At 36.5% G+C, this 25,813-nt stretch overlaps 1 protein-coding gene across 5 annotated transcripts in view; it reads right to left on the reverse strand.

The window, feature by feature from the left end:
• PTPN13 (protein tyrosine phosphatase non-receptor type 13) overlaps positions 1 to 25,813 on the reverse strand; it is a 153,400-nt gene that overhangs the window by 47,776 nt on the left and 79,811 nt on the right. For 3 of the 5 annotated variants that reach the window (XM_044912918.1, XM_044912916.1, XM_044912915.1), the window contains exons 15-23: positions 24,962 to 25,144; positions 21,350 to 21,512; positions 16,563 to 16,980; positions 16,325 to 16,422; positions 14,693 to 14,749; positions 6,039 to 6,128; positions 5,391 to 5,498; positions 5,078 to 5,209; positions 934 to 1,397 (exon numbers count right to left, since the gene is read on the reverse strand). In XM_044912918.1, coding sequence (XP_044768853.1) covers positions 934 to 1,397; positions 5,078 to 5,209; positions 5,391 to 5,498; positions 6,039 to 6,128; positions 14,693 to 14,749; positions 16,325 to 16,422; positions 16,563 to 16,980; positions 21,350 to 21,512; positions 24,962 to 25,144 — 1,713 coding nt within the window. The remainder of the gene's footprint in view (positions 1 to 933; positions 1,398 to 5,077; positions 5,210 to 5,390; positions 5,499 to 6,038; positions 6,129 to 14,692; positions 14,750 to 16,324; positions 16,423 to 16,562; positions 16,981 to 21,349; positions 21,513 to 24,961; positions 25,145 to 25,813) is intronic. The other 2 variants (XM_044912917.1, XM_044912919.1) reach the window with 2 other exon arrangements.

Here is a 25,813-nt window from a genome sequence, read left to right on the forward strand (position 1 = left end):
AAGGGATAGAGTAAATTCAAAGATCATGAGGGCTGGAAGCCATCTCAGAGATCACCTAATCCAATGCCTTTATAGTTGATGGTTGAGGAAATTGAGGTCTAGAGATTAAAGGGCTTGCTTCAGGTCAAACAGCTAGATAAGGCAGAGGGAAGCCCAGAGCCCAGTTCAAATCTGGCTTTTACATAATCCTTGTCCAATGTTTTTTATGCTCCCACATTTAGAAAGTATTTCTATTTCCTTTAAAAATCAATATATATCAAGTAGCAGCTTTCAACTGGGACCTCTAAGATGATTAGGCCTCATGTTTACTTTGCTTATATTTACAAATCCAATATAAACACAGGCACAACAGCTTAGCCCCATTTGTAAGGGCACAACCCTCTTATGAGGAATGTTGGTTCCTCGGTGAATAAATAGCTTAAGGTTCTTTTCTGAATCCACTTGTGAGTATGAGTTTACATTTATATCATTTCTAGGAAATGAGCAATTTTGTATGTTGTTGTTCTTATTATTTTCATATGTTCAGAACTTCACAAGAATTTGGGCTATCAACAGTAAAGTCAACTGCCCATTATACGAACTATTTAGGAACAACTTTTTCAGATATTAAATTCTCTTATTAATATAAACATTAAGTATGCAAGACACAACTTGTAGAAAATAATCATAACCTGATTATTCATTCCTTTCTGTAACCAGGTTGCAAATTTTCAGAATGATAGCCATTTTAGAGTTAGTATTCAAAGCTGCTAATTTGTCTGGAAGTTAGCATCAAATGCAGTAGCAGTTAGTAACACAGTACATAAAGTATTCCTCCTTTCCAGAATAACATAAGCAGTTTATAGTAGATTATTCTGCTCTGTAATATATTTGCTGTTGTTTGCTTTATTAAATGAAAAGAAAACAAACCCAGAGATTCAAATTAAACTATGCCTTTTTTGGTGTATGATGATCCTGACTGCTGGAATAAGTAGCTTCATCCATGTCTGAATCTCCACGGTCAGAGTAATCTGTTGCATCAGAAATGCCTGTTTTTTTAGTTTTGCTTTGATTACTGTCAGTAGAAGTCCTCTTCTTCTCAGTGGTCTTGGATATCACGGAAGGGGAAGGGCTGCCGTGCTGTGATTCCCGCCAGGTTCGGTCACCTACAGGGCTGGCAAAGAAACCATTGACCTGGCTCTGGGACAAGCTGGCGCTTTCAGTCCTGGAATCCTGAGAACTCAGGCTTCCTTCCCGCAGGCCCCCAGACAGCCCAAAGGAGCTCTCTGAGATGTGCCTTGCGGTACCATGTGGCCAGCAGTGATCTACGGAAGAATCTATAGCACTGTCTTGAAGGAAGGAAGGTTTCTTCATGTAGTTTTTCATGCCATTGGCAATGTGCACAGGAGTAGAAGGCCCTAGAAGTCAAAATCCATCAAGGAGAATAACAGGTTAGTGACACACATGCTGTGCTTACATACTTGCAGAGTCTTTCGTAATGACTGTGGGAAGATTTTACACAGGGTAACATATTCACAACACCTGATCCAGGGCCTGGAGCCAAAATGAGGACCCGACAAATGCGGCAGGTGCTTTCTGTTTCCTTTGCCCCCTCTTTTGGTCATTCCTGTTGCATCTTCTATAAAAATGCATACCCCCCTGCCTTAACTCCCCATTTCCATTCTCCAATACCTATTTCAAATGAGTCTCCTCTGTGAAGACTTTCTCGATTCCCTCACTAGAAATAATTTGAGTCACCAAAACTCCTTGATCCTTATTTAATGGTTATTTATTTACTTATTTTATATTGTCCTTCCAGAATGCATTTTTTGGACTCCAAATAATTATGAAGGCAACTCCAAATTCCTTATAAATACAGTTCTTATCAAGAGCCATTTAAAGCTTTCCTAAGAAAGACACAAATCATAAATTTCAGTAAAAAAATTACAGATGCAAATTTATAAGAAAAAAAGTTTTATGTTAGCAAGTGAAACCAAGGAAAACTTAAAAGAGGAACGAGCAACTGGAGAGAAAATATTTGCAAAAATAACAAAAAATAATCAAAGAGTTAACATCCCTAATAAAGAGTTTCTAAAAGCTAGTAAGAAAGAGATTTAAAACTCCTGTGCAACAATTTCCAGTAGACTGGAAATTCAGAGTGAAATACAGTTAATAAATATATGAAAAGACATTCTCATGTTGCTCAGGGATGTGCAGTTTAATGTAGTTTTCTACCTCTGTGGCTGACAAAAATGAGAATGACTGATAATTTTTCACACCACTGCTGGTGTGAGGAGAACACTGTCACATCTACGTGGCTGACTACACTTTAGTAAAACTTGGGCAAATAGATAGCACTTGTCGAAAATTTAAATATGCATATGCAATCTACTTCTAGGTATCGAACCTCTAGGAATATGTACATTTTCCAATGGTATACATATAAGTGTATTTGTTGGAGCCACATTTGTAAAAGAAGTATAGCTAAACTGGATATACAATAAAAGAAAAACATTAAATTTTGATACACCCATGACATGAAATATAATGCCACATGCAAAAGGTGTATATTCATGGATGTTCAGAATATAGAGTATGCAACTTGCAAATTGGTATTTAGATTATAAAAAAATAACTGCATTTTTAGTTTAAAAAAAGTGTATGTGTCTGTGTGTGTGTGTGTGTGTGTACACATACAGGCCGTATTTTTTTTTTCAAAAATTTCTCTCTAATATACATAAAGTGACATAGACACCAAAGAGTTTCCCTAGAAAATGGGGTAAGAGGCCTTTTACTTTTTACCTCATTGATTTCTGTATAAGATTTATTTTAACAAACTAGTATGTATTCTATAACTTTAAAAACATTAGTAAACATAAAGAAAAATAAAAACCTTCCTCTTCAGTGGCTGATACTTGAGAGGGATAAGCCTAACGTACCTACTGGTAATGTTCTAGGTTCTCTGAGTTTTATTTCAAGTTACATTACAGTATAGCTACACATATGGTAAGATTAATCTAGCTTTCTTTTTTTTTTTTTTTTTAAAGATTTTATTTATTTATTTGAGAGAGAGAGAATGAGAGACAGAGAGCATGAGAGGGAGGAGGGTCAGAGGGAGAAGCAGACTCCCTGCCGAGCAGGGAGCCCGATGTGGGACTCGATCCCGGGACTCCAGGATCATGACCTGAGCCGAAGGCAGTCGCTTAACCAACTGAGCCACCCAGGCGCCCCTAATCTAGCTTTCTGAAGAAAAAGTGTCACAGAACTATACTTTAACATCATACTTTTAACTTTTATTGAGAATGAATAGTAAAAAAATAAAATAACCACATGAAATTCTGCTGAAAAGAAAAGCTTTATTGGTCCCTACACTAGGTAAAGTTTCTCTGCTAAATGCTCTTGGTACCTTGGACTTCTTAACATTTATCATAATTACAATGAAACATTTGTTTAGTTAGTTGTTCTAACTAATATTTGTCTCCCCTGACAAAGTGTAAGTCCCATGAGGGTAGAGTTTCTGTGTCCTGCACATCAAAGGCATTCAGTAAATATTTGTTGAACAAATGAATGCATTTTCTATAAAATATCTATTGAAAAGAAAATCAAGATGGGAGTCCCTTAGAGGTTTATTTAGAGGGAAAATGAGTTTCTTCTGAATTCATATGCTTCTTTTGCTAAAAAAGGGTGAATAAAATAACCCTTCTTTGGTTTTGTTTGGTTCTTGGCTGCTTGAATAGTTCTGAGTATGCTACATTTTCAAATGTAATCAGCTTCCTTTGCCTAAGATGATTGGACTACAATTAGATTATAAGGCTCTTTTTGGGCAGTGATGGTGTTTTCTATTTGCCCTGTTTGTTCAAGTAACAAGTACTGAAAATATTATTTATATATGTACATATTTTATATACACACACACATATTCAGTGAATAAAAGAAACCACAGTCAAAATAACTCATATGTATACAATGTAAGAAAGTTTTCTGTCACAACATATGTTGTGACAGAAACGTATGAAATGTTTGTTTTTTGCTTCTATTGTATCATAATTGTCTGAAATTATGCTGAAAATTCACTATCTTTGTATGGGGGGAAATGTTTTTTGTTTCTATTGTATCATAATTGTCTGAAATTATGCCGAAAATTCACTATCTAAACTTGTTTTTCAGGTAATATTGAACTATTCTTTTACATATTTCTCTGTATCTTTGGGATGAAGGTAACTTGCACATAATTAGCACTAGAATGTTTTTGAAAAATGCTGTTAATAATGACAGCTAAAACTCACATTTAAGTGCTTAATAGGTACCAGGCAATGTGCTAATTCTTTACATGTATTATCTCATTTAATTTTCAAAACCTGTAAGATAAGCACTTCTGTATTCACCATCTGATATATGAGTATATTGAGGCTTAGCAAGTTCAAGGGATTTCCTCAGGGTATACAGTGTTAAGCAGTGGAGACAGAATCTGACCTTAGACTTGGAGCCCTTCCCACTGCATGTGCTGTGTGTGCTTCTCTCACAAACACTGCCTCACCACCTGAGCCCCTGAACAACTCCGTGCAAGGTAGACAAGGCAGAGCCAAGATCACTGTCTCCTCCTTAATGAAAAACAACCATGGCTCAAACTCAAGTCATCTCATCTTGGTCAAGTGCCTTTTCTCCCACAACATGCTAATGGCAGGAATTATGAGACAAAATGATATGGTCTTGTTTTAAAATTTCTTATGTTTTTATCCTTTTACTTTTTACAATCTTGTTCAGGATAGGACTTCATAGATAACTATTACATAATTATATTAATTAGACCAGGGTAAAGAATTTTATTTCTGATTTGGCCTATGAAGTGATGGAATGCACCAAGTACTCAAAATTCACTTAAGTGACATCAATTTGGCACAATAAATCCATTTTTATGCATAGAGTACTAAAGATGAATGAGATAGAAAATCTTGGATTTTCTAAGAGCTACATATATTACAGAGCTACATATATTACATTTTCAGAAAGGAAATAAGGAGCTTAAATCCAATCCATGATATTGAAGTTCTTGTGAGAAGTGAAACAATACATAGCTAAGAAACATCCACAACATTACCTTTGGGTATCTTCTCTTTTGGCTGAGAGATAACAAGTGTCACGTCTTCAGGTGCATTTTGCAAAATTTCAATTGCAGCATGGTGGCTGACCCCCTCGAGACTAACACTATTCACAGATATTAAACGGTCTCCTGTAAAAATAGACAATCCAGTATTTTCAAAAACAAAGAGAAATTCATACTAAGTCTTAGATATGTCACTGCCCGACATTATTTTTCATTGTTTTTGTTTTGCCCGAGTTCTACTTTTGCCATCTATGCAAATTCATGCCTGTCAGTTAAGTACTTAGGAAATTATCTAGATGTAAAGTACCTGGCTTTAAGTATCCATCCAAGTCAGCTGGTCCTCCAGGGGTGATTGAACTAATAAATACACCTAGATCCAGTCTTCCCATCTTCTCCCCACCAATAATTTGAAATCCTGTGAAACAACACATTTTAGAAAGATCTTCATGACACTGGTGCTTTCAGTGATTAATGAGCAGTCTGTCCGATGCATGTAAGTGTAGAGATTCTTATATCAGATATGATAAATAGGTAACACATGTGAAATGGGACTGTTAAATTCAGTGGAAGTTTTGCTTGTAAGTATTTCATCTTTCACATTTCCTGACTGGGTGGGTGGGGTGAAGGGCCTGTGGGTGGGCAACCAGTATCTTGATCCGTAGTGGGCTGGTGCCTCAATGCCAATATTATACTATACACTTTTTCTCTTTGAATTCTTACATCCCTTTAAGAATCTCAGTGACTAGGGCGCCTGGGTGCTTCAGTCGTTAAGCATCTGCCTTTGGCTCAGGTCATGATCCCAGGGTCCTGGGATCGAGCCCCGCATCGGGCTCCCTGCTCGGCAGGAGGCCTGCTTCTCCCTCTCCCACTCCCCCTGCTTGTGTTCCCTCTCTCGCTATGTCTCTGTCAAATAAAATCTTAAAAAAAAAAAAAAAAAAGAATCTCAGTGACTTACCTAAGCCATACTTTGCATCTTTTTTCAGGTTCACCAAGGTGATCTCCCTTTCTGGTGAAGATACTATGCTCCATCTTTTGTGTAGCACATCTATTGGAAAAGTATAATGTTAAGATAAAATAAACATAACACGCTCAGGCATTAAGACTGTCTGCTTGTCCCAATTTAAATGCTAACAAAATTCATTAATAGATTACTTGGTCACTTTCAAATTCTATTTCAAATAATATTATGTCATCATCTTATATGTTGATGGTGATTTATAGTTCACAAAAGGACTGACTATCATCACATGGTTCAATATGTGATTATCATGCCACTGATATTATCATGTTAATTCCTCATAAATGATTCCCTGTGAAATAAGTATATTTCAGTTACAAATGAGTAAATAACTCTCAAGAATTTAAATGATTTGAGCAGGTTTACTCAGCTAGTACAGGCAAGACCTGAACCTTAAACTTAAGTTTTCTGACACTGTTTTTCTGTTACATCATGGCTGACTTCCTGAATTTGACAATGCTCACTATGTTAAGAATTTTCCACTCATAAGTGGTTCACATTTTTATTAGTAATGAATAAAATATTCATGGTAAGTTGTATGGTAAAGCAGCAACAAGAGGAAAATGGATTTACTTTTTAAAAATCATGTTAATAATGACTTGGCTAGCACATTTATGTTCTCAAAGCACTTTCATCTACTTCTTATTTGTGGAGCAATCTTATGAGTCAGGTAAAGAGATTTTAAATCATAGCTTTGCAGATGAGGAACAATAGTTCATGACTTGTTCAACGTTACAGCTAGTATCACTCCCAGCAAAACACCTTTAGTCAGTACTTGATAAAGGCTAGTTAAATAAATTGAGGGACTGTTAGCATCAGAACTAGAATTTACTGTTTATTTCCACTGAGGGCTTTTTTTTTTTTTTTAGTAGATTGATCATTCACAAATATCTCTTAAAATAAACCAATAAATATGCTACTTAAGTGTCATGTTAATAAAATTACTTCATTTACTTAGCAATCTGAGCATGTGTACGTGCACGCACACACACACACACACACACACACACACACACACACTTTCTTTCATCTCTTCCCGTTATGGGATGAATTGTGTCCCTTTACCCCCACCCTCAAATTTATATGTTGAACCCCTAACTCCCAGTCCCTCAGAACTTAACTGTATTTGGAGACAGATTAAGAAATAATGAACGTGAGTTCTTTAGGGCAAATCCTAATCCAGTAGGACTGGTGCCCTTATAAGGGGGAATTTGAATACAGACATGTGCATGCATGTGTGCACACAGAGGGAAGACTATGTGAAGACAGAGGGAGAAGACTTCCATCTACAAGCTAAGGAGAGAGGTGGCAGAAGAAATCAATGCTGCCAACATCTTGATCTCAGACTTCTACCTCCAGTACTGTGAGAAAATAAATTTCTGTTTAAGTCACCCAGGACCATGGGACCTTGTTTCAGCAGCTCTAGCAAATTAACATACTTACTAATATCAATTATAATTTGATAGTTCAAACTGGTTTGTGTGTGATGTGGTAGTAGTGATGGTAGATGAATGCAACACACTTGGAAAGATAATTTTTATAAATGAAACTTTGAAATTAATCTCTGTATAATTCTTAAGCATATTGAAGCTTTTAGAAAATTACAGATTATTTGCCAACATATGACTACCCATGGATTTAAAATTGTATGAATGTTATAAAATAAAAGTAGTAATTTTGTTACATAATATGTATTAATGCTTAAATGATGCAAATGTGATACTTCATGTTCTAGGAATAAATCACTTTAATATCAGAAAAAATAACAGCAATCATTTGCTCTCTGGAGTAAATTAACTTTATCCCTTAAACACTAAGCATTAATGCAAGTTGGCTAGCTCTCTGTAGCATACATGTCCCTATTTGTTTCTTTTTGACCAAAACTTATAGTTAGTTATAATCAATAAGAGTAGTAGTAATTCAGTATTTCTAATTAATTTATAAGATTCCAAAAAGAAAAAAATCACTGGACAATGGTGTGAAGAACCTTATATATTGGGTATGTATATATATGTATACACGTACATACACATACATATAAGCATAAAGTCCATGAATTAGTTAATGCCTAGCTTAAAATTATCATCTAAGCATCCAAAATACTTTTATCCTAAAATAGACTAGTATCTCTAATTTTCAGCTAGAACCAACAAAATACAACAGGACAAACCCATAAAATAATGTAAAACAAGTAAGAGGATAAGGTTAGGTTAAGTATTAAATGTATACTTTTACCACCATTGGGAAGACAAAGTCCATTTGCTTTATGCAAAGTGTTTTCGCCCTCAATTATAAAACTGATCAATATTCTTAATGTGCCTAAGGAGTATCTGTTAGAAGTCAAAGGTATTGATTCAAAGAATAAAAATGCCATTTTTTCCCCAACGTATGTACTAACAAGATTGGTTATTTATATTACTTATTTGGCTAATAAGTGTGTGTGTGGATATAAAAAGAAATTTCCTAGGAAAATATTATTAGAATATGTATATAAAACACACACACACATAATAAATGTGCAATATTTTAATGTATTTATGTCTAGAAGCAACAGATTCAGCTCTCTATATTCAAAGATTCATCAGTAGGATTTGAGTAATCATTCATTTGATTACTCTTTCATCCTTCAAATGTTGACTGAACAACTTTCCTGTCAAAGTCCCTCACTAGGCAATTTGGGAAAATAAAATGAGATAATATATATGAAAGCTGGTGCATAGTAAATGTGAGCTGAGTCAATCAGGCTACAAGAGCAAAGACCTAGCCTGACTAATAGAAATGTTAACACAGTCAATGAAATAGCTGCATTATGAAGGCATGAGTCAGGCCTATAAAAGAGGAGAGGCTTCTTCCTGCCAGAAATAAAGACTTCAAGGAAATGGGGTAGGATTTTAATAAGTGGATTATGGAGATGGTTATACAGCAATATACGGCATTAGCAAAAGTTGAGATGGAAAGAAGGCAGAGAGGGTCCTGGAGAAATGTTACAGATCAGCTTGGCTATAGTACAAGACTTGAGTAGGGCAGAGATAAATATTCTTTTGGAAGGGAAGTTTTGAACCCACTCTTTTTAACAGGAATGTCCTCCACCGCACCCCCACTGATATGCAGTGAAGTTACTAATGTGAGCACAGAAAGAAGGCAGGATGGCGTGCAGCTATATGTTACTCCACAGTACTGTGCACATGCCCAGTTTTTTTTCTTTTTTTAAAGATTTTATTTATTTATTTGAGAGAGAGAGAACGAGATAGAGAGAGAGCACATGAGAAGGGGGAGGGTCAGAGGGAGAAGCAGACTCCCTGCTGAGCAGGGAGCCCGATGCGGGACTCGATCCCGGGACTCCAGGATCATGACCAGAGCTGAAGTCAGGTGCTTAACCAACTGAGCCACCCAGGTGCCCTCCAGTTTCTATTTGTATTCTATATGTATTCTATTCATGTAGATGTTCACAATACTTTTCCTTTGGGTAAAAAAAAAAAAAAATGACAGAGAAGGAAGTATCTGAGGTAAATAGTACAGGACAACTCAAGTAAACTGAAAGATATGAATAGAATTTATGAATCTCAAAGGAAGGCAGCCAGATATTTCAAGAACCAAGAGATTTCTGAGGTATTTGTATGATTATATAAAAACAAACTTTAATATTGAAGGAGTACATATTTTTAAATCCTAAAAGGATTTTCTTTTCCCATCAGTATACTCCAGGAACACAGCAAATTCTATGAATATTTTAAAGTGAAAAAGAGCTTCAACTTGAAATTTCCACTTCTTTAAGTAACACATGCTGGTGTCATTCCCAATAATGTTTACCTGGGAAATATCTTTAGAATAATTGTTAAATGTAAAATTTAGAAAATAAAATTGTATACCCTCTCTGTATTAGACACATTTGTTTCTGTGTTGCCTTTTTCATCTCTCTTAACGTTCATGTGGACATATACAATCCCTGACTAAAGTAACTGTACATACTAATGATAGATAAATCTACAATTAAACTAAATTTCCTAATAAGAACATATTTCTGATAAGGCCAAAGTCATGTAATCAATCCGAGTATGAGTCAACAATTTTTTTTGCAGGAGAACTGATTCTGTTGGTTATAGATATAGATCCTTTTCAAGTATCAGGAAGCTCCATGCCACCCAATCTACGAGGAAATGGACTGTAGGTGGAGGAGACTCTAGATAAATCCATCAGTCACTCTACGGAAAAAGACCCATTTCAAATCTTGGAGATGATGGGTCAGCAGCACCATACTGATATAAAAACAAAGATAGGTATTTTTCATTATTATACTACCTAAATATACTAACTGCTCCAATGGTAGGGTTGGGGGATAATAATGGAAACTTTGGTGTTTTATTTCCGTGCCAGCACTAATTAGCTGAATAAATTGGGGCCACATAACATCTCTGGGACTTATTTAACTCACCCATAGAATGTAAAGGCTAGTTTGAATATACTTTAAAGTTCCTTTCAGTCTCAATTTAGTTGACTCTATTTTTCGCTTCTGGTTAGTTCCTGTATCTGTTGAATCCTTTTGTGAGCACTTCGGACTTCAATTTTTATTATAATTTTTAACTTTATATGTATTCTAATTAAGACTTACATGGAAAAATCTAGCATTAACATTATATTTGTCCTTGACATTTGACTAAGCAAAGTGCTTTAAAATCTCTTTACGTAACATTTTGTTACTTGGAATTGAGATTGTTCACAAGGACAATAATCAGTCTTTTTTTTTTTTTAAAGATTTTATTTATTTGTCAGAGAGAGAGGGAGGGAGAGTACAAGCAGGGGGAGTGGCAGGCAGAGGGAGAAGGGACTCAATCCCAGGACCCTGAGATCATGACCTGAGCCTAAGGCAGACGCTTAACCATCTGAGCCACCCAGGTGCCCCAATAATCAGTCTTAATTTTGGGGAAAAAAGCTTATTTCAGTGTCTGTACCAGGTTCCTCTGCCCTTGAATAACCTACTTTACATGAGTTTTTTGCATCTCGTTTTTTTTTTTTTTTTAGAATGACCACAGGACCCCATTATACACTTTTCCAAAAAGACAGATGGCCAACACACAGGAAAAGATAACTGATCAACATCACTAATTTTCAGAGAAATGTAGACCTGAAAAATAGAAAAAAATTTTTTTTGAAGATTAGAATACACTGAATATCTTTGCATACAAATATAAGGAGAGACCTTCCTTACGGGCTGAAAGTCCAATGCATGAAATATTCTAATCCGCAAAATGATTTAGGGATTCATAAAGTAAGTGTATGCACTTACTAAAGAACAGTGCATCTCATTTTTAAGAGTCCAGTGTTTGACCCCATTTTTGTGGTTTGGATAGGAAGGAAGGTGACAAATTTAGCTAAGAGTTACTTTTCAATTATATAATAATCCTGATTTATAGTAAAATAAGAAACACTGAAAACCAATTTTACATAATTGTTGCATCAGTTCTACATTTTCTTTATTTTGGTTTTTACTCTCTTGGGAAGAAATACTGTAAGAAGTGTGTGGCTTTTTTTTTAAAGATTAAGGAACTTTTTTTTTTTTTGAAATCACAATCAGAGGTTTGTAAACCTTCCCATATCTCTGTTTTATTAGAAGATTCATGCCTTTTTTTCTTTTATCTTCTTTGTCAAGTTTCACATTCCTTAAGGGTCTCTGAAAGTCACAAAAGGTTAAGATTGAATTCTACTTGTTGGTTCTTGTATTAAATGATGAATAATTCAATATTAACTGATGGTAAGTTCTAATTGTCTTCTCATAATCCTGCCCACAGCAAGGAAGAACACTAAAATTAGAATAAGAAGTCCTATATTTGATTCACAGACAAGTAATTTATTTTTTTTATTTTTTATTTTTTTAAAGATTTATTTATTTGACAGAGAGAGACACAGAGAGAGGGGGAACAAGCAGGGGGAGTGGGAGAGAGAGAAGCAGGCTTCCCGCGGAGCAGAGAGCCCGACGCGGGGCTCGATCCCAGGACCCTGGGATCATGACCTGAGCCGAAGGCAGACGCTTAACTGACTGAGCCACCCAGGCGCCCCATGGACAAGTAATTTAATTTTTGGATGCTCAGTTACCTTCTTTGGAAAAATATGTTTTCCATGTTCTATTGTGTGAATCTTAGACTTGATTCTCAACAGAGCACTGAATCAGGACTACGTGGGCAGATTCCAAGAGAATTTCGAAGAAAACAGACTTGTCTGCAAGCCAACTGGGGTACATCTCCACAGGCAGGTGAGTTGGTCACCTTCCTCAGCAGGGGGCACTAACCTCCAAAGATGAGGTTTCTGAAGGTTTAAACAGAGCAACTACCCTGCACATGTTGCTCATTTGGTGTCCACTGTAAATTCATACTCTTTTCCATCAGAACCTAGGTTTAAACACACTTCAGGTTTTCATCTTTTAATAGATTATTATGCAGCTTCTTTCAAAAGTTTAGCTTGGAGAAACAATACCTACAAATGATTAGGCATTATTATGCTAGCACACAGTCTAAAGAGTAGATTAGAATACAGGCTCTGGAAACAGAGATCATGTGTTCAAATCATGGCTCCAGCACTTGCCAGTTCCATGACCTTCTGCACAACTCAACCTCTCTATGCTTTGGTTTCTCATTTGTGAAAAGGATATAAAATTAGCACCTGCCTCATAGGATTGTTGTGGGAATTAAATGAGGGGTTAAACAAAGTGCTTAGAACAGTGCCTGGCACATGTAAGCACTCAATAACCATTAGTCAAAATTTTTACCATTATGGACTTGTTAAAATTGAGCTATTTTAGGCACAGAGGTATTCTAAATTCAGTCCATGCAAGACATTTGGTCATCATAAAGCTATATATCATGGTCTTAGTAACTTTTTTTTTTTTAAGATTTTATTTATTTGACACACAGAGAGAGAGAGAGAGCACAAGTAGGCAGAGCGGTAGGCAGAAGGAGAAGGAGAAGCAGGCTCCCTGCTGTGCAGGGAGCCCGATGCGGGGCTTGATCCCAGGACCCTGGGATCATGACCTGAGCTGAAGGCAGACGCTTAACTGACTGAGCCACCCAGCTGCCCCGGTCTTAGTAACTTAAGCCCAAATTTAAGCTCAGTGATTTATTCTTCAATTGTATGCCCTCAGATTTTTTGAGGATACATTAAAAAAAATTGGATAAAAAAATCCTTCATTTGCTAAGTATTTAAGATATTTTGTATATTTTTACTTTTTGACTCAATTTTACTTCCAAGAAAAATTTTCCTCTCTTGAAGAATTGCTGTGGGTATTTCTATTAGAAAATTAAAGTTATACAAAATAGCACTTGGTATCTGACAGTTTTAACCTACAAAAACTGCAGTTTCATAGGGTTCAACCCACTCTCATACCTTCATTTTTGCCTTAGCTCTCAGGAAATTAGAACTAAACTTATTAAGGGTAAGACTGAAACATTTTTGGAGGAAAGCTGTATATACACACTATTAAAATGTTCTTTCTACCCATGAATGTTGTTAGAAAGATCATGTAAGATAATGTAGATGAGAGTATTTTATAATCTAAACGAAAAAATTTGAATCTACCGACTCAAGTCACTACACAAAATTTCTTCCTACACTTTTGTTACTTCTTAGACTCCTTTTAAACTGTAAACACTTAAAGTCTTCAATTCTTTTTTTTAAAATATTTTAGTTATTTGAGAGAGAGAGACAGCACATGAGCAGGGCGAGGGGCAGAAGGAGAGGGAGAAGCAGACTCTCCGCTGAGTGGGGAGCCCCATGTAGGGCTCCATCCCAGGACCCTGGGATCATGACTTGAGCCAAAGGCAGATGCTTAACTGACTGAGCCATGCAAGCACCCCCAAATTCTTTTTTAAAAAAAGATTTGAGAGAGCACCCATGCGTGAGTGGGGGAAGGAGCAAAGGTAGAGGGCGAGAATCTCAAGAAGACTCCCCACTGAGCATGGAGCCCCATGTGGGCTCGATCCTATGAAACCAAGAGTTGGATGCTGAACCGACTGAGCTGAAACCAAGAGTTGGATGCTCAACCGACTGAGCCATCCAGGCACCCCTTCAAATTCTTTCCATAATATTTAGGATAAGACTCGGAGCTAGTCCCTATTTAGTTCTCGAGCATCACTCTGGCCCCAAGTCTCCATATTGAGACCCTTGTAGTTCCCTGAATCTGTTACCCTCTCACTTGTATCCCTGCCTGATCACACTATGACCTTGGTCTGGAATGCATATCCACAACATTCTGTCTGAATTTCGTCCTTTTATCTCAAGATCCAGCTCAAGCATCCTCAGTTAAAATAACTGCCTAAGTTAAGACTCTTTAATCAAGATTATCTTACACCTGAACTATCTTAGCTTTCCAGGTGTCCTTATTTATACTTTGTCATTTCTGTAGTTCATCATCTAGTATAAATCACAGGTCCCATCACATCACCATGGTGCTGAAAAATACAACTGTCCTTTGACTACAGTGTAAGACCGAAAATCCTTAGCATGGAATTGAAGACTCTTCAATATTATGTCCAAGACTATCTCATAAGGTACAAGAGAAAAGATATGATGGAAATGAGGGGAAAAACATTTTGTAAACCTACCATTTTCTTTTAAGGGTACTTGGGATGAAGAATTTCCAGAACTATGCAAAGTCATTCCTGTGGTATAAATTAAATTATTAGACAGTTTATAAAATGGTCAGATACTATATTAGTAATTTCTGTTAAATTCATAAAAATCAAAACATTAAGGCGGCAACATTTTTTTTTTTTTAATTTACACCCAGAAAAATGTCTTCCCACAATGGGCTTATTTACTATTTCTAATGTCCAAGTTAAGCATATCAGCTTGTTTTACAGAATAAATTTAAACACAAATGTATTGTTTCTGGCAATGACATTTTGATATGTCAAATATGAAATGATGAAACTGAAATGAGTTTTAAAAGCATTTGTTTAAATGTTAAAAGAAAATTTAATATTCAGTAAGAATGAATAATCTTAATCAAAAAACATATGTGGAAAATAAATTTTCTTTCATGAGTGAGTTTTATTCTATCTGTGTTTTTCAATGAAATATTTACTCTTCTACATCTGGTATGTGATGGATTTTTATGTAGACGAAAGCATTTCCAATGAAAATAGCTTATAATCTATATGGGATCCCATTATATATGAATACTCTTGGAAAAGTATTTTCTAAAAGATTGAACTAGCGTCTTCTTAGGCTATTTTCAACACATTAAGGTAGTGACCTATAGGGTGAAATCTTGCCTTTTATCTCTTGAAAGTTTTTCACCAATTCAATTTAAATTGATGCTAGTATCATCTCTGAAAGCTGTGGAAGCCTACATTAATAAAGTAATGATGCTTTCTGTAAATATCTACCAACTATAGAGTTCTCTTTTCATTTACTCCACAGATCTTCAATCCAACTACAGGTAAAAAAATATGTTTTAACTTTGTGTAATTAGGATTAAACGATCGTTGGTCTAAGTGAGAGTTAACTAGTATTACGGTAAAACAGCAGCAGAAGAGGGTGTCCTTGTTTCTCTTGTCTCCCCAGCTGTCTCCTATTCTGAGTTCACACCTCTCTGCTTAAATATCTACTCTTCTGTAAGATTCCAGTGCATTTCCCTTTTAAGATGCATAAAGCAACAGGATATTGAACTATTTATCTCATAAGATAGTATGTGTTTATAAACTTCTTTACTTACGTACTTAATATGCCTCAGCTAGCTGGGAGAATTGGAAAAAAAAAACCTCAAATCAACTAAGAATTTCCACCTACTGACCACAGCACATTTCATAAAAATTATCTGGTTTGAGAGATATCTGCATTCATGCTAAGCTGAAAGTACCCTAAATAAACCTTTCTTTAAAAAATACAGTATAGTGGAGCCCACTGCCACAGGCTTGTATGGAAAATCCAAAGGAAGACTGTCCAAAGCCATGGTACCAGACTGTCTGGGTTCTCTCAGTATGACTGTCACAGTTTTTAACTGTGACCAAGAGAAAGTGAAGTAACAGTCTGTGCCTTGAAGTAATCACGTGTTAAATCAGTTTTTGATTTGACTTGGTGCATTTTAAGTAGCCTAAAATTTCATATTCAAAAGCAGCTTTGGCAATTAGGACATAGAAGCAAAAATAATATATTGGTCACTAACATTATTTCGTTCATCTCACCATGAGCATGAGGTATGGGAGAAAGAAGGTAAGCTTGTTTATGCTGACCTATAACATATGCTTGACCAGGGTCTTCAAAGGATGAGGAGTCTGATTCCTGTTTCCTCCTTTCAGGACTTCTATTTAAACTTGCAACAGACTTTGAACTAAAGAGGGAAAAGGAAGGTAGGAGGGGGATGTGTCAATGTAAAAAAATATGGTGAAAATAATAAAACGTCAAAACAAAAACAAATGTATGAAATGTAGAATTTACAAATAATATGTAGTTGGGTAATTATGTTCTTACTTATTAAGTTTTGTGAATCCTGCCAAAGATTCTGTATCAGATCTTGCCATCTGGTGTAATGGTTTTCCTACCAACTCCGCAATGCTTTGTGGTGGGGATTCCATGTTAACAATGACATTTTTCCGATGAGGGTAGAGAGAGGCCTGACTGAGATCGTGGTATGATTTACTCATCCCTCTAGGCTTTTCCTCCCATGAAGCTTTGTCACTCTTCTCTTTTGCACTGTTTTGCAATGGCTGGTAAAGCGACAGCTCTGAGCAGGAGAGCCTCTTCAGAATCTCAGCTTGAATTGACAGAGGTCGAACGGCAAGTTTGTTCAGGGTGCTGCTGGCCAGACTGCCAGTGCTGATTGCTCGTCCCATATTAAATCCTCTAACGGACTCTGCTTGGAGATTCAGGCTCCTAAACGAAGCTCTCTCTACAAGGAAATAGGATGGCTTTACACGATGGAAACACCGCAGTACCTTTATGAGAAGAGTTATTTCGATAAATAAAACAGCATGCAGTTTTTAATTGTTTTGATTGCCAACGTTAAATAGCAGCTTTCCAAGTGTGGCAAGCAAGGATCTGAAAAAGGAGTTTGGTTTTCAAACCATCTCTCCATCCTTGTAGCTTTCTCACAGCCACGGCCTGGTCAGCATCTCCTACCTCATCTAATGAGTCCTGAGCATCTAATAATGTTTGGGCTTCAAGCTTGCTGACTCTGAATTCCCAATTACGGGTCTCAGTTAAAAATGAAAATAACATCTGACACAGAAATTTCAATCCCAGTGGTGTCTCTGCTAAAATCCCTTCAAGCCAGGGATGGGGAGAGGGAGAGATGGAGCCTAGACAGGCTGACATGAGAAAGAAGCTATGCAGAGGAGAATTTTGCCCAGAGAAAAAGTTGAGTATTATTATATTTTTTAAAGCTCATGGTAGATTATGATGATTGTGCAACTCTGTGAATATACTAAAAACCACTGAATTGTATACTTTCAGTGGCTGAACTGTAGAGCGTGGGAATTATGTCTCAATAAAACTGTTACCAAAGAGGAGGGAAAAAAAAAAAGCTTTTACAGAAAATTATTTCTTTTGTTATTTCATTACTATGCCAATCTCGCCTTCCCACTCGGTTGACTTTTCATGATTGGACTGAGGCACAGGAGCCATGGGAGAATCAAGTATTACTTGCCTTCTTTCATTTTTTTGGTTTCTGTTAATAAACATGATCAAGGAGCTGGGGTTCTCATTATGCTTAAATTCCTTTCACTCCTAAACACACATCCAAAGTCTTTTAGAGGCTAAATTTAGAGATACTCTATGACAAGTGCTTGGCTTATTCTATTTTGTGAGAGCCAATGTCATGGCAGTATTTGAGCATTTGAGCCTATTAACAAAAGCACTGTATCACAGAATTTTAGCATCAAAATCCTTTCATGTAAATAAAGGGCCAGGAGCACAAAATTTTAAATGATTTAGTTTATGCACTGGTAATCCACATTACAAGGCATTCCCCGTTTGATGCCTCCAATGGAAAGTATCAACCCTTTGTTGCACACTATAAGGAAATACAGCTTGACCACCATGGCTGCAAGAACTTCCTTTTAAAAAGAAAAGATCAAATGCTGCTGACTCAGATCTTTAGATTCTGTTTCATTTACCTTCTAATTCCTAGGAAGATTAATAATTAATAGTTCACCTCAGGAATAAAGAGATAGGAAAACACAGGAGATTTTTAAAATGCATCAGAATGAAGTTTAAATAAACATGTTTCATTGTCAACAGGAAAATTCAATGTCCTTTCACTGAACTGGAAGTGGACACCAAATTAAAACATGAGAATAAAAATAAAATATGGTTTAAATATTCCCAGAATGATCTTTAGCTTAAAATACAGTTTTATTAGAGCAGATAACATGATTTCCATTTTCTTTTGCTTTGAGAGCAGACTGTAATTAAAGATGCAAAACTTAGTCTTACACAGATTCAACTACCAGGATATACCTTTATACCCAACAGGTTTCTTCACCCTTAAGGAAATGTAGACCACACCTTGACAGAAAAAGGGACGGACTGTTTTGTAAACATATCCAAGATTATGTTAGTCAAATCCATTCATAGCCTAGTCCTGGGTAAGACTTAAAATGGTGCATATATTCACTGGATGGGAGCATAAACTACCAATTTATCTGATCTGTCCTTTATCCCTTTCACCTGGAAAGGACTCCAATATGGACTGCCAGGATGGGAAAGGACATTAGAATGAGCCTACATCCTAATACTAGTGTTTCAGATTTGTACTCAAAGGTTGGCTAGTTCCACACAGAATCTGACATCCACACTACTTAACCTCTGCTTGTGCGATTGTTCAGTCCTTTGTACTGTTTGATATTTCCTTATATCATCAACTTAACTGTATGCTCTTTTGAGGAGAGCGACTTCATTGATTTCTATTATTCCACAGCACCCAGCATCATCTCTTACAAGTAGTAAGTGCTCAATAAATGATTATTAATCTTAAGTTCATTCTATGCAAATTAGTTTTTTCATCAAATAGAAATGAAAAGATCACGGTTCCAGCCTCATTTGACCTCTATGAGTTTAGGTGAGACACTATGCTCTGAACCTGTTTCCTCATCAGTAAAATTTGGGACTAAAAGGCCTCTAGGGTTCTAGCACCAACATTCTATGATGCAAAGAAGTAACATACATTTGTCAGCCCATCAACCTCCTACAGACAACACCAGTTATTTTCACTTGTCTAATACAGATAGTTAAGTAGGCAGGTAGTTACTTCTAAGCCATTTTAAGCAAAAAAATAATTCCTTTGAAGGTTTAACAAAATCTGGGAAAAGCTGTAGATAATACCATCTTGAAGGGCTTTCACATATGAGTTCAAGGATACACAGCTGTGTGTTCCTTGGTGGAAACCTGTGAGATACATAGGGTATTCCCACTCCATGGGTGAGGAAAATGAGACTCCTAGAAGTCAGTTACTTTCCTATGGGGTCATTATACTACTATTAGTAGTGGTAGTAGTGGTAAGACAATATTGATGATGGTGATGATAACAATAATGAGTATTTATTCAACACTTACTCTGTGCCAGACACCTTTAAGGTGCTTACATGTATGAATTCATTTCATCTTCACAACAACCTCACAATGTAGGTATTATCATTATGATAATCATTTTACAGATGGGGAACTAAGGCAGAGTTTAAGTGCCTACCCAAGGTTTCAGAGCTTATAAGTAATAGAGCAAGGTTTGGATCCTGGCCGTCTGGTTCCAGAGTTTAGGTTGTTAATTAACTACTACACTATTTTGTTCTTCAGTATAAGAAATGCTGAGGATGAAAGGCTGGCTTCATAGTTTTGTCTTCTGATTTTTTTCATAATAGCACATTATACTATGTCTGTAATGATGCAACCTTCAATTGTTCAATTTTGGTTTGTTATTGACTAGAGTATTAGTCCAAGTACGAATACTGATAGCTCTAATAAGTTTGATATTTCACTGCACTTTTAAAATATGTAAGAGCATACAATTTTTTAGCAGAGCAAAGTAGGTAAAGAGAAGGAATAATGAGATTACTTTACAGCAGTAGTTACCATATTTTAGCATGCATAAAAACCACTACTGAAGAAAGCCTGTTAAAACGCAGATTCCAGGGACCCAATACCCAAAGATGGTGATTCACCAAGTTTCAGGTAGGTTTCTGGAATCTTCATTTTTAATAAGCATACACCCCTACCATCTTGACTCTGAAAGGCTGAGAAACATCTATTCATAGGCTGCCATCACCCCAGTCTGATCCTACAGGGAATACATTTTTTTGTAATATTTCAGGATGTGAGAAAGTTTGGATACAGAATTCACAGGATTCTGCTACACAAGGTCATCAGTGCTATTCCATTAAATTGAAAAATCTAATTCTTCTGAGTATTTCACAGAAGTCTATAAGAATTTACTATGCAGAACCAGATTTTGTATAATTTTAATCTCTTCATGTGGTCTTGCAGAGTCAGTTTTAAATATTTCAGTTCTGATGAAGATATATTTTTTCAGAGCTGAATTAGTTTCTTCTGCTCGTTCCTTTTCAAAAGGAACTAAAATCACTCTTCTGACCATTTATACTGGGTATGGGGGTTACGGATCTCAGTCGCTGAAGAGGGACACACTCCAGTAAAACTAACAGGTGGGAAATCTGCCACCCCCAAACTGTTATACTATGTAACACATCACTGGGTGCATACGCCCCTTGCCCCCTGCCTTGTTTCTTTTTTTTACCCTCACCTGGAAACCCCTTCCATTTATCTTCAACCTACTTAGTTACTTTTGTCCTTCAAATTCCAGTTTAAGTGTCACCACTGGAGTATTCTGGCCTCTGATCTCCCTCTCTTCTTACTGTAGATCATGTAGTCTGTATGATATAATCTGTTATTAAAAGCTGGACCCTCCGACGTGTATTATTATTTCATGTATGTTGGTCTTACCTTCCCAAAGAGTATGTAACTTTACTATGGGTAGACACTTGGACCCAAATATCATATTTACATCAGTTAGCCTCATGATTAGCACAAAACAGACATTTCAACAGGTGCTCCCTGACTGATCTGGGGCGCAGTTTCCAAAATGAAGTTGAAACCTTGGCTTCATTTGTGGCACTTTATATAAAGCTGACTTAGTCATTTAACATCTATACACATTGTAACTTTCATTCTAGACATGGAAGTTCTTTTAAAATTTGTGGCAAAAACCACGCTCTTACCCTGAGCATCTGACACACTTTGTTTCTCCTTACCAATATCCTGGGCGTCCTGGTTGCTCTGTCTTGCTCGCATCTGCAGCTGGAACTTATGCTGGGAAGAGCAGAGGTGCAGCAGGTACTGGCACACCTTACTGCTGTCTGTCTGGAAGGCATGTTTTATGCCATCTGATGTGTTTTGCAATGTGATTTTCTTTTTCTACAATATTAATCAGGGGTGTTATAATTAGGATGTTTTCCCAACACATAACTAAATTCTGTAAACAATAGTTAGTAAGTACAGATATTATTTTTATTTCTCATTTAACACTCATTCGGCATGAGCGTTCCTTGACCTGCATCTAATATAAATATAGAAAAATAGAACCCTGTTATTATAACGGATTCAGCAAATAAATCAAATTAATATCATTTGTCACTTTCAGAGATTGTAGCCTAAATCAGACAGTATACTATACCAGCAAGGGAAAAGGTTCTTTTAATGAGATTATTGATATTTTGAGTTTACTGCATGCAATGTTTACAAATACCATAACTGTTTGAAAAAGACATTACAAAAATATGTTCTTCTTGGGTAAGAAAATGAAATTCAACAAAAATTGATTTATTAATATATAAGAGCTGTGATTCTGTCAAGAAGAATTCTGGTGGCCTGAGGGCTGAGATGGAAATTGTGAAAAGTTAAAAGAAAATGTGGGAATAGAGAGGCACTGGGTAACATGGCTGCTGGGATGAGAGATAAAACACATCAAGATTTAGAGACAGAGTGATTCTTGCATTCAAATTCAGGGGAAACAGGAGAACCATCAATTAGTGTTATCTCTTCCATGTTTCTTGAAAAATATAAACGTCTCTTGTGTAAGAGGGCATCCCAAAATGTTGCAACCTCTGTGGTGAGGCTTGCAGATGATTCGTACGTCTTAAAAGACTAGCATTCAGCATGCCAGGAATCTAAGACTAATGTCTCTGGAGAACTGCTTAAGTCCAATTAGATTTTACTCCAGCTCTCGGCTGCTTCTACTGTGTAAATTATTCCCTCTATCTACTCATGTCCCTTGTTTTCAAATGCAGAAATAGTCACAGAGAAGTCAAATTTGGTGAGGCTCATAAATGACACAATAACAGAATATTACTCAAACTTCAATCATGCAGGTGCCTTCTTCATAATTTCTGGTCTTGTTAATTTATAAATTTTTAAATTGACTTTGCTTATATAAATTCACTTAAACTTTATATCACAGCTATAAATAGAAAACCAGTACCACTTGCCATAAATAGAATCCAGCTATTAAAAATATGTAATCAGGGGCACCTAGGTGCCTCAGTTGATTAAGCATCTGCCTTTAGGTGAGGTCATGATCTCAGGATCCTGGGATAGAGCCCTGCACGGGGCTCCCTGCTCAGTAGGGTATCTGCTTCTCTCTCTCCCTCTGCACCTGGCCCTTGCTCATGCTCTCTCTCTATCTCAAATAAATAAACAAATAAAATATTTAAAAAAGTATATGCAATCAATGCAATAAAAACAAAATAAGGTTATTATATTCTAGCTGGATATGTTACCAGTGAAATCTCAGGGACCCTGTTCTCTCTTTCTTAAAAAAGGAAATCAGCAAGTATTAAAGAGGAGTTAAAAGAAACAGTATAATCAAACTAGTCTCTTTACTATCAGTAGTATATCTGATGATATACTACTGTGACGATTCAAATAGTTGGGGAATTTTTTTTTCCAAACAAACATAACCACTGTCAAGTAATTCCCTAGGATATTTTTCTCCAAAGTTGTAAAGCTGTACAGGTTTGAAACAAATTATAAGAATAATTGATTCTAAGTATTTACTGATAAAATGGACAAGAAATGTGTCCAAGGGAATTCAATTGTGAAAGATGAGAAAGGCGAAGGAGGGTGACATTTTTTTTTTTTTTTTTTTTGACAGAGAGAGACACAGCTAGAGAGGGAACACAAGCAGGGGGAGTGGGAGAGGGAGAAGCAGGCCTCCCGTGGAGCAGGGAGCCCGATGCGGGGCTCGATCCCAGGACCCTGGGATCATGACCCGAGCCGAAGGCAGACGCTTAACAACTGAGCCACCCAGGCGCCCCAGGAGGGTGACATTTCTATCTCCCCAGAGGCTAGTGGGGGGTGGGGGGAATGAGGGTTAAAAAGAGCTCTGTGTTGGAGAAGGGACTTCGGGATAAACAAGTTTTGTTAAACACAAGAACAGTCTGCATGGGAATGTGGTCTATTCTCTATTACTGGAGATCTTTAAAAATGAGCTAATCAAAACTAGTTCTATATATGGCAGGGCTGGTGTGATGGCTTGGCTAACAACAGAGAGCTGAATGCTAGACAATTTATTTGATTTGTTGCCTTTTCTAAATTGGTCCAAATTAGATTTGTATTTAATTAATCTAAGGTTTCCTACCGATATTTGCTGTGCTAGCATTTCCATTGGGGAAGGTAAATTATACCAGGGCAATTTCCTGGTCTTGACAATCTTGGGAAGATTAGGCTGTCTGGGCTTTCCTGAGAGAACACATTATCATCTGGTAATCTTAGTGGTACCTCTGGGTTTCACAGGAAACCAACCAACTAACCATCAAGTCTAGAACTGATTTCAAAGGTCTCTAGGTTGAAAATTAACCAGGGTAAGTTGGGACCTTGAGATTGATATCCTTATAAACAGTGTTCTAGTGAGACCATATTTCAGCCCAAATATGAATTAGAGATGTCAGTAGTCTCTTAATACCATAAGGAAAACAAATAAATATCTTAACATATTTTTTAATTCACCTCTGGGGCTTTTCAATTGCATTTCAATGTTCAGACACTCCAACCACTTCCAAAATCAAAATATGCCTTTACGGCTTACTATCTTTCATAAACATGATATTCTAAAACTTTACCTCCATATGGAATATACACTAAAACTTAAAACTGCAGAAAGTTCTGGGACATTAAAAACATTTCTAGGGGCGCCTGGGTGGCTGAGTCGTTAAGCGTCTGTCTTTGGCTCAGGTCATGATCTAGGGTCCTGGGATCGAGCCCTGCATCGGCTCCCTGCTCAGTGGGAAGCCTGCTTCTCCCTCTCCCACTCCCCCTGCTTGTGTTCCCTCCCTCACTGTCTCTCTGTCAAATAAATAAGTTAAAATCTTTAAATAAAAAAAGTTTTTAGTTCATAAAATCCAATAAATCTCTGGACTGCTAAAATTCAAACATAGTTGCTGTGAGGAGCCCATTATTGAGCTAGACAAAATTTACGAGGATTAAAATAATTATTTTTTAAAATACATTAGAGGGGTTTCTCCATGTGAGAAGTAAGTATCCCAGAATAAGTTCTGAATTAATAGAAAGTCAACTTGGTTGTAATTCAACTAAGTCAATTGAGCATGTAACCAGCTGGGAATGTATACTATTCTTTTAAAAATCACTTCCTGAGAAAACTAAAACCAAATAAAGATCTCAATAATACTTCCTACAACTAAGAAGAGTTAAATAGTATTAAAATGAAAAAAAAAAAAGTATTAAAATGTATTAGCCCTACTGAATAGAAGGGTCTAAAGTTTACTTAAGGATAACCAATTAATATGTTACATTTGAAATTGACAACACATATCTTAAAATATAATGAAAAGGAGTTTAAATGGACATACGGAAAAAGAAATCTTCTTGGTTTCCCTCCATGGAAAGCGAAGGACCAGTGTGCGAACTCCATTGTGAACCTCAAACACAAGGACACCTTTAGAACAGACTCCAAGCAATATTCCAGTTTGTGACTTTTTCTCAGGGTGCACTCGATGAAAATGAACTCCATATTCTGTCAGTCTTTGGCAGACCTGTTGAACATCAATAGCAATGCACCTTGGTAAAGGGTGACAAAGATATAGAAGGTGTACCACTGTAGCTTGATATGGAAAGGATAGTCTTTTCAACAAATGGTGCTGAAACAAATGGATATTCACAGGCAAGAAAATGAATCTTGACACTCAATTACACCCAGTATATGAAAATTAACCCCAAATGGGTCATAGACCTAAATATAGGAATTAAAACCATAAAGCTTAGAAAATCTTTACGGGTACGGGTTTGACAAAGATTTCTTTGTGGGACATAAAAAACATGAACTATAGAATAAAAACTTGGTAAACTGAAACTTTAGCTCTTCAAAAGTCAGTGATAAGAAAATATAAATGCAATGGGGCGCCTGGGTGGCTCAGTCAGTTAAGTGTCTGACTCTTGATTTCAGCTCAGGTCATGATCTCAGGGTTGCGAGATCGAGCCTTGTTTTGGGCTCTGCACTCATTGGGGAGTCTGCTTAAGATTCTCTCTCTTCCCCCCCCCCATCTCCCTCTCTAAAAAAAAAAGGAAAAGAAAAGAAAATATAAAGGCAGGCTACAGACTGGGAGGTAAATATATTATATATGTGATAAAGGAACTGTATCCAGCATATATAAAAAGCATGTATTTCTCAGCAATAAGGAGACATATAACCAGATACAAAGACG

The sequence above is a fragment of the Neomonachus schauinslandi genome, chromosome 2, assembly GCF_002201575.2.
Source record: "Neomonachus schauinslandi chromosome 2, ASM220157v2, whole genome shotgun sequence".
Lineage (NCBI taxonomy): Eukaryota > Metazoa > Chordata > Mammalia > Carnivora > Phocidae > Neomonachus > Neomonachus schauinslandi.